At 40.0% G+C, this 14,169-nt stretch overlaps 1 protein-coding gene across 2 annotated transcripts in view; it reads left to right on the top strand.

Moving 5' to 3' along the window:
• Window positions 1–14,169, top strand: part of ELMOD1 (ELMO domain containing 1) — an 82,018-nt gene that overhangs the window by 23,108 nt on the left and 44,741 nt on the right. For both annotated transcript variants that reach the window (XM_028515656.2, XM_036028613.1), the window contains exon 2: window positions 12,174–12,275. In XM_028515656.2, coding sequence (XP_028371457.1) covers window positions 12,259–12,275 — 17 coding nt within the window. In that variant the 5' untranslated portion in view covers window positions 12,174–12,258. The remainder of the gene's footprint in view (window positions 1–12,173; window positions 12,276–14,169) is intronic.

Genomic DNA, 14,169 nt, shown 5'->3' with positions numbered 1-14,169 from the left:
AGGGAGATCTGTGTTTTTTTCCTTTTGTTACAGAACAACAGGGAGGCCAAGGAGGGGTGAGGCAATATACTATTACCCGAAAGGAACCCCCCAGGTTCATTATGTCCACCACCAGAGGAAAGAGGTCTCTCAATGCCAGAGATTCGTGAAAAGGAAAGGAAATGTTTATTTAATGCTATACAGACTTAAAGTAGTGACCTAAGGTCTTCATCAAAATCCCAAAGTCCCTTAAAACACCCACAAACACACACAGTCCTTCCTTCCCCCTTTGCCCAGTCTGGGGTATCGTATCTCAGGAAGAGAAATGGAAGTCCGAGGCTCAGGCAGACTACGGTTCTTCCCAGTAATCCGTGCTCAGCTGGGAGGCCTCCCTTGGTTCCCGGCACCATCAGCTGTGTTGCTGGGATCTTTATGAAAGCTGAGTGGTGGTCCCCCCTTCTAAAGCTGCAGGGGTCCCCACTCTGGCAAAGCCACCTGGTTCTCTCTCCCAGGGCCACAGGAGTCCCTACTCAGCCAAAACTGCATGATTATCTCTCCACTGCCCCAGCTGCATGGTCCTCCCTGCACAATGGCTGCAGGAGTCCCCACTCAGCCAAAACCGCGAGGTTCTCTCTCCCAGGGCCACGGGAGTCCCCACTCAGCCAAAACTGTGTGGTTCTCCCCTCAATGGCTGCAAAGAGGGGGTGTGCCACTCTGCCAAAGCCGCATGGTGATTCTCTCCCACAGGGCCACAGGAGTCCCCACTCTGCTAAAGACCCAGTGGTTCTCTCCTCAATGGCTGCCGTATCTGGGTTTAAATCTCCACGCCAATCTTCCTCTGTAGCCCCATTTCCGACTCCTCCTACAATCAGTTACACCTGCCAGCACTCATATCCTTCCAGCTTCACGGTCCTGCCATCATGGGTGGCAGGTGTGGCCCCATGTCATGGAGCCAGTCATCTCCATGCTCCCATGCAGGTGCTGCAACTCAGGGGACCTGCCCCCAGTTACCTCTTGGTGGGGAAGTTACTTCCATTCCCCTTTCTCAGAGCTATTTAACATATCTATATCTATGTAACCAGTTAAAAGTTATAGATGTGTTAAACGACCACACCAGAGGTTAGCTGCAAAGATGTTGCTATACAAAACAGCTCTCAATGACCCTGCTCCATTTGTCCCTTCTCCCAACCCACACCTGGGGGTGGGGTGAGGACATCCTAAAATCTCCTGGACACCTTGAGTCCTGGGCCCCATTCCAAATCCCTATTTGGGTGGCTGCACCCTGTTACACTTTCAGTTGGGAGATTTTTAGTTGGCCTTATTGGTGCTATTAAAGAAGTGCATTTCTCTAAAACGGTACAGAGTTCATTTAAACAAATCTGAATTGAGCCCTCAGTGTGCTGGGCATTGTATAAATCCTTGGGGCTTCCCTGGTACCCTGTGGAGCTTGCAGTGCAGAGAGAAAAGAAACATGAAACAGATCATTGTAGAACACTAGGAAAGATTTTAAACACAGCCGGTAATTCTGATGTCTGCATGGTTACAGACCCCTCAGAGAGTCAGTTACAGGGAAGGGACAGCACTTGCAGTATTTTCATATTCTCCTTGCATGCTGTGAAACAGGTGGCATTCAAGTTCATGTCTAACCACAAAAGAGCTAAACTTTATGTAAATAATACCTCAATAAATCTGAATTAACTCCAAAGTTAATATCTATATTTTTCTTTTTTCCTTAAAAAAATTTTTTTATTTCTTTTTATCATTGATCAGGCACAGTTGTCTCCATTTTCTCCACCACCACCCTCCCCCACCCCACCCAGCCCTACCTCCCACCCTCAATCCTACCCTTGTTTGGCTTTGCCCATGGGTACCTTATACTTGTTTCTTGACAACTCTTCCCCTTCTTTCCCTCATTTTTCAATTAATAAGACAGATATAAACAAGGCAAGTAACTTACATTTAATCCATTTAATATCAACAGGCTCTGTGTAAATTACTTGAGCATTCTATCAGGGCTACTGTCTTGTTAGAGCATTGGGCAGGCAAGAAGCAAACTCAAATTTTCTCTGAACTCAGGCCCTGCCCAGCCACTTGAGAAACGCTGCTTTGGCTACAAAGGAGCTCTAACAAAGAGTAGATGAACTCAGCACCACTAATGAAAAACAACTCAAAGGACATTTCTTATCAGTAGTGAGTGGCTCAGAGTATCATTTGTTGCACACCAACTATGATTGGTTGCATGTTCCTGTCTTTTACTATCTAGTTAACAATAAATAGGACATTAACAAGTCTGCCTGTTTTTATTTTTTTATTCTGACCTGAGAACATTTTTTCATTGCTTTCAAAGAGAAAGGAAGGGAAAGACAGAGGAAAGGAGAGAGAAACAACGTGAGAGAGAAACTCCGTCTGCATTCTCATACACACCCTGACCGGGCAAGGAACCCACGGCCCTTGGGATGCTGGACAGCACTCCAAACAACTGAGTCACACTGGCCAGGGCACAAGAGTGCTTCTTTTAAAACAAAGCTATATTTTATTTTATTTTATTTTTAATATATTTTATTGATTATGCTATTACAGTTGTCCCATTTTCCCCCTTCACTCCCCTATCCCCTGCCCACCCCCTCCCACCCACATTCTCTCTTTTAGTTCATGTCCATGTGTCATAAGTTCTTTTGCTTCTGCATCTCCCACACCATTCCTGCCCTCCCCCTGTCTATTTTCTACCTATTGTCTATGCTACTTATTCTCTATATCTTTCCCCCCTCTCTCCTCCTCCCACTTCCCTGTTGCTAACCCTCCATGTGATCTCCATTTCTGTGGTTCCACTCCTGTTCTCTTTGTTTGCTTAGTTTGCTTTTGTTTTAGGTATGGTTGTTACTGTGAGTTTGATGTCTTTTTTTACTGTTCATATTTGTTATCTTCTTTTTCTTAGATAAGTCCCTTTAACATTTCATATAATAAAGGCTTGGTGATGATGAACTCCTTTAACTTGGCCTTATGTGAGAAGCACTTTATCTGCCCTTCCATTCTTAATGATAGCTTTGCTGGATAGAGTAATCTTGGATGTAGGTCCTTGCCTTTCAGGACTTCAAATACTTCTTTCCAGCCCCTTCTTGCCTGTAAGATTTCTTTTGAGAAATCAACTGTTAGTCTGATGGGAACACCTTTGTAGGTAACTGTCCCCTTATCTCTTGCTGCTTCTAGAATTCTCTCCTTCATTTTTATCTTGGGTAATGTAATTATGATGTGCCTTGGCATATTCCTCCTTGGGTCCAACTTCTTTGGGGCTCTCTGAGCTTCCTGGACTTCCTGGAAGTCTATTTCCCTTGCCATATTGGGGAAGTTCGCCTTTATTATTTGTTCAAATAACTTTTCCACTTGTGTTTCCTCTTACCCTCTGGTACCCCTATAATTTGGATATTGGAATGTTTAAAGGTGTCCTGGAGGTCCCTAAGCCTCTCCTCATTTTTTTTGAATTCTTGTTTCTTCATTCTTTTCTGTTTGGTTGTTCCTTTCCTCCTTCTGGTCCCTTCCATTGATTTGAAACCCAGTTTTCTTTCCATCACTATTGGTTCCATGTGCATTTTTCTTCATTTCACTTATTGTAGTCTGCATTCGTTCATCTAATTTATGACCAAAGTCCACCAATTCTGTGAGCATCCTGATCACCAGTGCTTTGAATTGTGCATCTGATAGGTTGGCTATTTCTTGGTCACTTAAAAAAATTGGCTCTCGGGCTTTAACTTTGTTTCAATCACCTATTTTATTTTATTTTATTTTATTTTATTTTTTTCCTTTGGTCTGGTCGTGCCTGTTACTTATGAGGGGCAGAGCCTTAGGTGTTCACCAGGGCGGGGCACCTCAGTCACTGGGTTGTGCTGTTGTATGTGGGGGTGGGGTTTGAGAGGGAACAATGGCACCCGCCCTGCTCTCACCAGGACTCCAGTCCCCCTTGCTGCTTCCCACAAGCAAATTGGTCCCCTCTGGTGCTGGCTCCTGGGGGGGTAGGCTTATGCACTCTTTCGGACTCTGGGTTTCTCCAAGGTGCCTCCTGAGAGGCTGAGAGAATCTCCTGCCCTCAACTCCTGCAGGTGTTTTCAATTGGTGCCTTTAGGCTTTGTTTCCCAGCGCTGGGTCCCTGGGTTGCACGGTCTGTGTCACACTGCCCGTTTTCACTTAGTTTATATGCGCGTGAATGTGCGGCTGTGGACAGCCAGCTACCTTTCGCGCCTCACTGGGTCTGCTCGTTGCCTCCCTCGCCCAGGGTCTGCCACCAGTCCATCAACCACCCCTGCGTCTCTAGGGTCCACCAACTGCCGTCTGCGCCCTGCGCACATGTGTCTGCCAGACACCGATTTTTCCCGCCAGTACCCCTCGCCCCCTCTCTGTAGGCCTCCGATTCCACCCCTCCTTACTGGACTGGATATATGGTATTCAGACTTCCATTTGGTTTATTTCTCTCTGTTCTGGTGGTTTTTTGTTTGTAAATTCTTGTTGTCCTTAGTTTTGGTTGCACGAGGAGGTACAGTGCGACCACCTATGCCTCCATTTTGGATCCTCTCACTAAGCTATATTTTAAAACAAAGTAAGCAGTAATTCTCTTTGTTTTTATATAAAAAATATTTAGAGAAGTTATTTAATACCCAGTGAGCAATGAGTTAAATAGTATTTGCACAGGCTTTTGTCTAATACCCAAAGCCATTTTTGGTGTGTTCTATTTGGGGGACAATTAGAACTAATTGTTGTCTTTGTTTCCTGTTTGGGGGACAGTAAATTGGAACTAATTGTTATTTTCCTTCACTTTTCCCATAGAATCAGTAAGTCTAAGTGATTCTACTTTCCAAATATTTTCTACCTCTCTCCACTTCTCTCCATCACCACTATTATTGTCCCACCTTAAGTCATAACTTGCTGAAAAATAACAGGTTTCTAAGTGATTCACTTAACAAAATGATCTTTTACTTTAGAGAAGGATATAATAAGAATGGCAAAATAGTAAACTAATAATGAGTACCAGTCATTGAATGTGTATTACATACCTGTAATTCTTTGAGTAATCCTACAAGGTGGTTATAATTATTTCCCATTTAACAGGAAGAAAATGAAACCCTAGAGAGGTTAAGCAGGTTGTCCAAAGACACTTGGCTTGTACTAGATCCCAGAGGTGAACTCTCTGTCTCCAAAGCTTGTGCTGTTAGCCACCATGCATGCTTTCTGCCGTACTGGACCAATTTTCTTAAATTGTAAGGCTCCCCTGTGGTATAAAATATGTTGCATTACCCAACATAATGCTGTGTACATAAGCAGTCAAGAAAATATTTTTTTTAAGGTATAGACTCAGGAATCTCTATTTAGAGGGCAAGAAGCTGAAGTTTTATGTTACTTCATTTATCCCCATCATTATGAAGTTTTTTTTTTAGGTAAACCAAGTTTTCTATTTAAATAAACTTAAATCATTTAAAGAATTTTCTTAAAACATTGGTAAAGTCTTCCTGAAATGCATTCCATTCTTTATTGCCTTAGTAGTATGATAATTCTAAGTTAATATTATCCTAATGACAAGGAACTAGTGTTATGAACAAGTGTGTATATGCTACTTCTTTAGCATTTCCTTCTGGGCTATGTTTTCTTTTTCTACTTTATTTTCATATTGTTTATTCTATTACAGTTGTCCCAATCATTTTTCCCTCTTGCTTCCCTTAACCCAACCCACTCCTCTCTCCTACAGTCAGTCCCCTCTCCATTGTCTGAGTCCATGAGTCATTCATACATGTTCCTTAACTAATCCCTTGACCTTCCTACTACCTTTACCCCATCCCCTCTTACAGCTATGAGTCTGTTCCTTGTTTCCATGTCTTTGGTTCTATTTTTCTTGTTATTTTGTTCATTAGATTCCAGTTATAAATGAAGTCATGTGCTATTTGCCTTTCACTGACTGGTTTATTTCACTTAGCATAATATACTCCAGTTTCATCCATGCTGTCTGGAAGAGTAGGACTTCCTTTTTGTTTTTGCTGCATAGTATTCCACTGTGCAAATGTACCACAGTTCTTTAATCTACTCAGCTACTGATGGGCACTTGGGCTGTTTCCAAAATTTGGCTATTGTAAATAGTGCTGCCGTGAACATAGTGGTGCATAAATCCTTTTGAATTGGTGTTTTGGGATTCTTATATTCCCAGCAGTGGAATTGCTAGGTCATAAGACAGATCCATTTTTAATTTTTTGAGGAAATTCTATACTATTTTCTACAGCGGCTGCACCAGCCTGCATTCCCACCAGCAATATACAAGGATTCCCTTTTCTCCACAACCTCGCCAGTACTTGTTGTTTGTTGATTTGTTAATCATGGCCATTCTGACAGGTTTAAGGTGGTAGCACATTCTGGTTTTACTTTTTCACCCCTGAATTAATTAATTAATTACCATTTTAAATATATTTTATTGATTATGCTATTACAGTTGTCCCATTTCCCCCTATTCATTCCCCTCCACCCTCTACACCCCTCCCACCTGCTTCCTCCCCCGACCTTGTTTAGTTCATGTCCATGGGTCACATATATAAGTTCTTTGGCTTCCACATTTCCTTTACTATTCTTAACCTCCCCCTGTCTATTTCTACTTACCATTTATGCTACTTATTCTCTGTACCTTTTTGCCCTTCTTTCCCCCACCCACTCCCCCACTGATAACCCTCCATGTGATCTCCATTTCTGTGGTTCTGTTCCTGTTCTAGTTTCCTTAGTTTGTGTTTGTTATTAATTTTTTTTTAGGTTCAGTTGTTGATAGTTATGAGTTTGTTGTCATTTTACTGTTCATGGTTTTGATCTCCTTCTTTTTCTTAGATAAGTCCCTTTAACATTTCATACAATAAGGGCTTGGTGATAATGAACTCCTTTAACTTGACCTTATCTGGAAAGCACTTCATCTGCCCTTCCATTCTAAATGATAGATTTACTGATTAGATTAATTTTGGATGTAATCTTGCTTTTCAAGATTTTGAATACTTCTTTTGAGCCCCTTCTTGCCTGCATGGTTTCTTTGGAGAAATCAGCTGATAGTCTCCTGGAAACTCCTTTGTAGGTAACCGCCTCCTTGTCTCTTGCTGCTTTTAAGGTTCTCTCCTTATCTTTAATCTTGAGCAATGTAATAATGATATGCTTCAGTGTGTGCTTCCTTGGGTCCAACTTCTTTGGGACTCTCTGAGCTTCCTGGACTTCCTGGAAGTCTGTTTCCTTTGCCAGGTTAGGGAACTTCTCCTTCATTATGTTTTCAAATAAGTTTTCCATTTCTTGCTCTTCCTTGTCTCCTTCTGGCATCCCTATGATTCAGATGTTGGAAAGTTTAAAGTTGTCCTAGAGGTTCCTACACCTCTCCTCATTTTCTTGAATTCTTGCTTCTTCATTTTGTTCTGGTGAATTCTACTTCCTTGCAGTCCAAACTGTTGATTTGAGTCCCAGTTTCCTTCCCATCATTGTTGGTTCCCTGTACATTTTCCTTTATTTCACTTAGCATAGCCTTCACTTTTTCCTCTATTTTGTGACCATACTCAACCAATTCTGTGAGCCTCCTGATTACCAGTGTTTTGACTGGTGCATCTGATAGGTTGTCTATCTCTTCATTGCTCAGTTGTATTTTTTCTGGAGCTTTGATCTGTTCATTCATTTGAACCTTTTTGTTTGTTTGTTTGTTTGTTTGTTTTCACAGCCTGTCACTAATAAGAGTCAGAGCCTTAGTTATTCACCAGGGCAGGGCAACCCTCACGCTAGGTTGTGGTGCTGTATGTGGGGGAGGGGTCCGAGAGGACAATGCCAGCTCTCTGTTGGCTTTCAGTCACTTCTGCAACTCCCCCCAATCAAATTGGCCATTCTCAAGCTGATTCCCAGTGGTAGATGGGCTTGTGTACGTTCTAGGACTCTGTGGTTCTCTCCAATGAACTCTCCTGTGAGGCTGGGAGTTTCTCCCGATGCTCCCTTAACCCTTGCATGTTTTTTCAGTTAGAGGTCTTGAGGCCTTATTTCCCTGCGCTAGAACCCTGAGTTGTGCGATCTATCTTGCTCCCCAATTGTTTCTCCCAGTTTACCTGCATGCAAATGTGGGACCACCTACTCTACCAGCTGCTGCCTTGCTGGGTCCACCAGTTGTGACCTTGCTGGGAGTCCTCTCTGCCTGGCTGCCCATCTCTTCCCCTCCTACAGGTCTGGATGAATGTTTCTTCTTTAACTCCTTGGTTGTCAGATTTCCATACAGTTTGATTTTCTGTCAGTTCTGGTTGTTGTTGTTTTTTTTTAATTTGTTGGTCTTCTTCTTTTGGTTGTATGAGGAGGCACAGTGTGTCTACCTCTGCCTCCATCTTGGCCAGAAGCTGCATTGTTATTTTAATTTGCATCTCTCTCATGGCTACTGACATTGGGCATCTTTTCATATGTCTGTGGGCTATCTGTATGTCCTCCCTGGAGAAGTGTCTATTCAGGTCCTTTGTCCATTTTTTTGGTTTGCAGAATGTCACCCAATCCACTGAACCACACCAGTCAGGGCTCCTTTGTCCACTTTTTTTTATAAGTAGATTTTTTAAAGATTTTATTTATTTATTTTTAGAGAGGGAAGGGAGGGAGAAAGAGAGAGAGAGAGAAACATCAATGTGCGGTTGCTGGGGGTCATGGCCTGCAACCCAGGCATGTACCCTGACTGGGAATCGAACCTGTGACACTTTGGTTTGCAGCCCGTGCTCAATCCACTGAGCTATGCGAGCCAGGGCCCTTTGTCCATTTTTTAATTGGGTGGTTTTCTTCCTGGTGTTGAGTCGTATATGTTCTTTATGTATTTTGAAGATTAAATCCTTGTCTGTTGCATCATTGGCAAATATGTTCTCTCATATAGTCAGTTTCCTTTTCATTTTGATGATGGTTCTTTAGCCATGCAGAAACTTTTAAATTTGATGTAGTCCCATTTGTTTGTTTTTTATTTCCCAGGGCTATGGTTTTAATTACCACCTATCATTATGAAAATGAAGCCCAAATCTTTGTCTCCAATGGGAATTTCTCTCTTGACCTTTAGATCCATATACTACCACTTGACCCTGTAAATTCAAAATGCTCCCAAAGACCCCCACATACACCCAAACCCCAAATCTGCTCCTTCAGAACTCTGCGTTTTACTGAGTCTATTGTCTCACTCATCTGTGGCAGCCATAAATATGGGCATAACATTTGGCTCCTCCTTTACCTTCACCGACCCATTCCCCAATCAACCAACAAAAATCTTACTGATTTTATTTTCTAAACATCTCTCAAATCCATCACACTTCTGTCTCTGTAAGTTGCCTTATTCTGCATCATAATGTTTGCCTAGATTGTTGTAACCTTCTGAATGATATCTTTTCCAATAATTTTATCACAACCCAATTTATTCTTCGTATTGCAATCAGAGTGCATTTTTAAAATACTCACCCAAGGACATGTTTATTGATTTTAGAGAGAGATGAAGGGAGAAGGAGGGAGGAAAGGAGGGAGGGAGAGGGAAACTTTGATCCGTTGCCTCCCACATGTGCCCTGATGGGGGGGGTGGATCACAAGCAGGCTAGGCATGTACCCTGACTGGGAATCAAATCCAAAACATTTCGGTGAATGATTTTATAGTCTAACCATTTCTTGCTTTTCCATATTGTGCCGTCCCTGATTTCACCTGTCCCTTTTACCAAGCATAAGGTCACTAGGTCATGTTGAACATTTTTTACTCTACACATTCTGTATTCTCTTGCTTCTAGTACTTAACATGTGCTAGGGAACCCCCTGACCTAAGGTAAACATCTCTTGTCCTCACTATCACCAGACCCATGTCCACTTGTAAAACTGTTTAAGTACCTATTTGTTTCTCTGTATCAGCTTCTCTAAAATCCTTCCTCAAAACTTTTGGGTCTGGAGAGTGGAACCAATACCTCTCTTATTCACCCTGTATCCCTAATGCCTAACTTTGTGTCTAGAGTATAGTAGGCACTAACATATTAGAATAAAATTTTAATTTTTAAGTAGTTTTAGATTTACAGGAAAGTTACAAAGATAGTACAGAGAATTTTTTTATTGGCTTGCAGCTTTTTATGTTAATATGATACATTTGTCACAACTAATGGACCAATATTAATACCTAATTAATTAAAATCTATACTTTGGAAATTCAGATTTCCTAGTTTTCACCTAATGTTCTTTTTCTGTTCCAGGATCCCATCCAGGATACCACATTACATTTAATAATCATATCTCCTTAGGCAGCTCTTGGCTGTGATAGTTTCTGAGATTGTTCTTGTTTTTGATGATCTTGGAGAATTTTGAAGAGTACTAGTGAGGCATTTCATGGAATATCCTGCATAAGTTTTTCTGATGTTCTGATCATAATTAGACTGGCATGATGGGTTGGGAGGAGGAAGACCATGGAGGTAAAGTGCCATTTTCATCACAGCATGTGAAGAATACATTCTGTCACTATGATGTCACTGTGATGTTATACTTGATCACCTACTTGATACAGTATTTGCCATGTTTCTCTACTATAAAGTTACTCATTTCCCTCCCTTCTTCTATACTGTACTCATGAAGTCATTATGTCCATACTTCATTTAAGAGATTACAAATTAAGTTCCACTTCTTTGAGGGCAGACTATCTACATAAATTATTTGGAAGTCTTTTGTACAGGAGATTTATACCCAATATATTATTCTCCATTTATTTATTTATTCAGACATTTATTTATATCAGTATGGAATAATAGATTCTTATTTTATACTTTGAGTTATAACCCAATACTACTCTATTTGGAACTCAAATCATTCCAATTTTGGCTGTTAGGATTTTTTTCAGTTGGCTCCTGAGTTTATTGGACATTTCTTTTATTGGACACTGCTTGTCATTTGAGCATTTTCTTATTTCTGGTACAAGAAAATATTTCAAGATCACCTTGTATATTCTCTGCCCTATTCCTGTAATCAGGCATTTCTCCAAGGAGCTCTGGTTCCTTATATTTCAGAATATTTTAGAAACTATAATCTGGGCTTTGGGTGGACACTAACAGTTTTTAGTTAAAATTTGGATTTATCTTTAAAAGGCACAAAAGTACATAGAATAATGTATATTCCTACTACTGAAAATGAACAAATGTTTTTTCCCTTTATTTTGCTTAAGATATATTTTAAGAAATAAAATTTATCAGGTTGAAGGCCAGTTTTTCCTTCCCCAATCTTAAACCAATTCCTGTCTTCGCAGAAGCAACTACAGTCTTGATGTGTACACTTTTTTTTCAAGGATGCATGGAATATTTACAGAAACAAATATGTGTTAAAAGACTGGCTTTTGGGTTGAGTGGCCAACGTTTTCTGGGCTGTATAGTTGATAGTTTTGTCTCTTCCCTCAGCCATTTGTCTATACACTCAGTCCCTTGCATTGCCATTGCAGCTGGTGTTCCACTTATCACTTCTCTCCTGCGGTAAATTGTCTCTGCTATCGTTTCCAGCCTCTCTCTGTTCTAGTCTGTTTCACCTCAGCTTTGAAGGCAGTTTCTAGTGTCCTCCTCATCAAAAGGGAGAAGACAAATAACCTGGCATTGCAGGCTTCAATAATAACTTTTTACAAAGCAATTTGTAAACTGAAGAGTAATAAACAAATAGAAAACCTCACTGCTCTATTCACAGTACAAAAAAAATGGTGGGAGGAATGAAGTATATCATTCATTTGCTTGGAGTAGTTGACTCTTTAACAGCAATTTTTAGCTTGAAGATATTAGCAGCTGCTTCTAGGTATTTTGGGTTCTACTTATGAAAGTTTGGAGCTGTCAGATTTAAGACCATTGGGTATCTGGAAATTGGGATCATTAATTTTATGGTTCTTCATTTTTATTTTATTTTTTTAATAAATACTCTTCTTCCAAATTTAGTAATACCCCAAATAGAGAAAAGGCTTACTATTGAAGAGCTTGCTCATGAAACAAATAATTTCTCCAGCAATAAAATGAAAGGCTAATTGTTAATTATGAAGTGAAAAGCTTTAGCTCTAATCTCCATTCATAGAATTGAGTTTGCTTCATGTGCAGTTTGGTTGTTAATACCATATATCTAACGTTGTCCACTTACTAAGGTAAACAGAAATTTGGGGGTTGGGATTTCTAGCCCCCTTAATAGTAAATATATCTAATTTCTTCCCACAGCTTTCACTTATTTTGACAAAAGCAAACTTGAAAGTAATTACTTGAGGACCATTTGGACAACATCTGGATAATCAAAACAGACACAATGAAGCACTTCCTGAGGTAAGTGTTTCTAGTTTGCTAGACAAACCCTCTAAAATGGAGAAACTTCTTTGCCAATTACGGTAATATTTCTGTTCTCTATTTGTGATCCAGTAACCAAGTCTCACATTGTATTTTGGCTAAGAATAATTTGGTCAGGAGATTCTTCTGCTGACTTCGTGTGCACATTGATGTGAAAGAGAACACTTACAAGGGGTAGGTCACAGGTGATTACAAAAGCATATGAACACAGAAGCGCAGGGCAGGGAGTGCTTCAGATGACCTTGACGTTATGTGTCGCTAAACAGTGGCATACTGCTGGCCTCAAAGTTGAGGTCTGAGGATTATTAGTCAAAGAATCAATATCACTTGTGTAGAATCATTTTCCTGAAATAAGTCATTTTAAATATCCTTTAATTTAGAATTTGCTTAGCTGGCCAATTCATACAGGTATTTTCAAATGCTCCTTTTTGGTAACAATAGACATTCCAAGCTTCTGCTCTTCCTGCCTCAGTGATGTCCCTGAAACCTGCATTAATTGTTGACTCCCTGAAGACTGCTGTGTTGAGCACTGTGTTTGTTGGTACATGTTGGGGGGATCTTGTTTTGTTTTGAAAACCATTTGGATGGACCTGTAATTTTAATTATTTCAAGAGTATTGACCACTATTCACAATATATTAATGAAATTGTCAAAGAAATTTTACATTATACTAAAATATGACAAAAATAAAGTTAGTCTTGCCCAGAAAATTAGGGGGAAAAACACACATTCCAGAACATTGAGTTTCTTTCCTTGAAGACAGAGGCCTATCTCTGTTATGCATTCTTGTCTTTTACACTGAGCAAATAATTCGTGGGCCTGCTTCTTTTAGGCAGTTTTAATTCTTTCAGTGGCTGCAATTTAAGATTTTCTTTTCCCCACTGGTTTTGTTTGCACCATGTTTCTGGAGCAACTAGATCAATTTGTGGGATTCACTGGGTTTTGGTGCAGCTACTGATGTTTACTGGATCTTGCAATTGTGAAAACCTCCCTGGAGGTCACTATTAAACTGTTTATAGGTATTAGCATTTATAAGCATACTCTTTAGCCTGTTTATCTCAGCTGAGTAAAGGAGAGCATTTGAAAAATCAACTAGATTTGCCAGCAAAGTATTTAATCTGATAGGTTTTTGGTTGCCATGGTAATAAACCCATCTGTTTACACATTCATGAAAAATTGGTATGGATGAATCCCTCCTGCATATAAACGTGGTACATTTTAGTCACAGAATAACGTTAACTGAAAACTTTAGTGTTAGATGAAACTTAGACATCAGGAGATCCTTTCATGAAAGGGAAGATGGTAGTGGTCAGGTTTGTGCCAAGATGTATGCTACTGGATTTCTTCAGTGTCTTACTGGCTTTAGAAAAATTTGAGTAGGCTCAAAACCAGCCATTTTAGGAGGAATAGGAACATTTTTTTCTGTTAGTTTTTTGTTAAATTGAATAGGTATAACACTGTGTTTGGTGCAGATGATGGTATTTTAAAATTAAGTTGTATTTGGTGTATTTGATGACTGGTATGGGAAAAATCTTCCACTGTAATTTCACATAGACTAGCATCAAGGATAATGGAAATAGCACATCTGTCAGTTGTGTGTTTTGATGCAAATTTTTCTCTTTTAGCTTGGCACATATATTTTATAAATATTACTTGACATTGTTTATGTGAAACTGTCTACAGTAATAGGTTACACATCAAGAAAGAAACTTGAGGGTTTTCATTGAGCATTGGTTCTGATAAAAGGAAATGCAATCATGCCCCTCAGATGATTATTACTTTTGGCTTTAGTTTTTGTTTTTAATGCTTTTAATTAAATTATAGTGTGTGTGTATTGATTATATGTTATATGAAATTTGGAAGGTTAAGAGGG

Source organism: Phyllostomus discolor, chromosome 6, assembly GCF_004126475.2.
Source record: "Phyllostomus discolor isolate MPI-MPIP mPhyDis1 chromosome 6, mPhyDis1.pri.v3, whole genome shotgun sequence".
In the NCBI taxonomy this organism is placed as follows: Eukaryota; Metazoa; Chordata; class Mammalia; order Chiroptera; family Phyllostomidae; genus Phyllostomus; species Phyllostomus discolor.
Note: the sequence above shows the minus strand (reverse complement) of the source record. Positions and strands in the feature narration are given on the sequence as shown.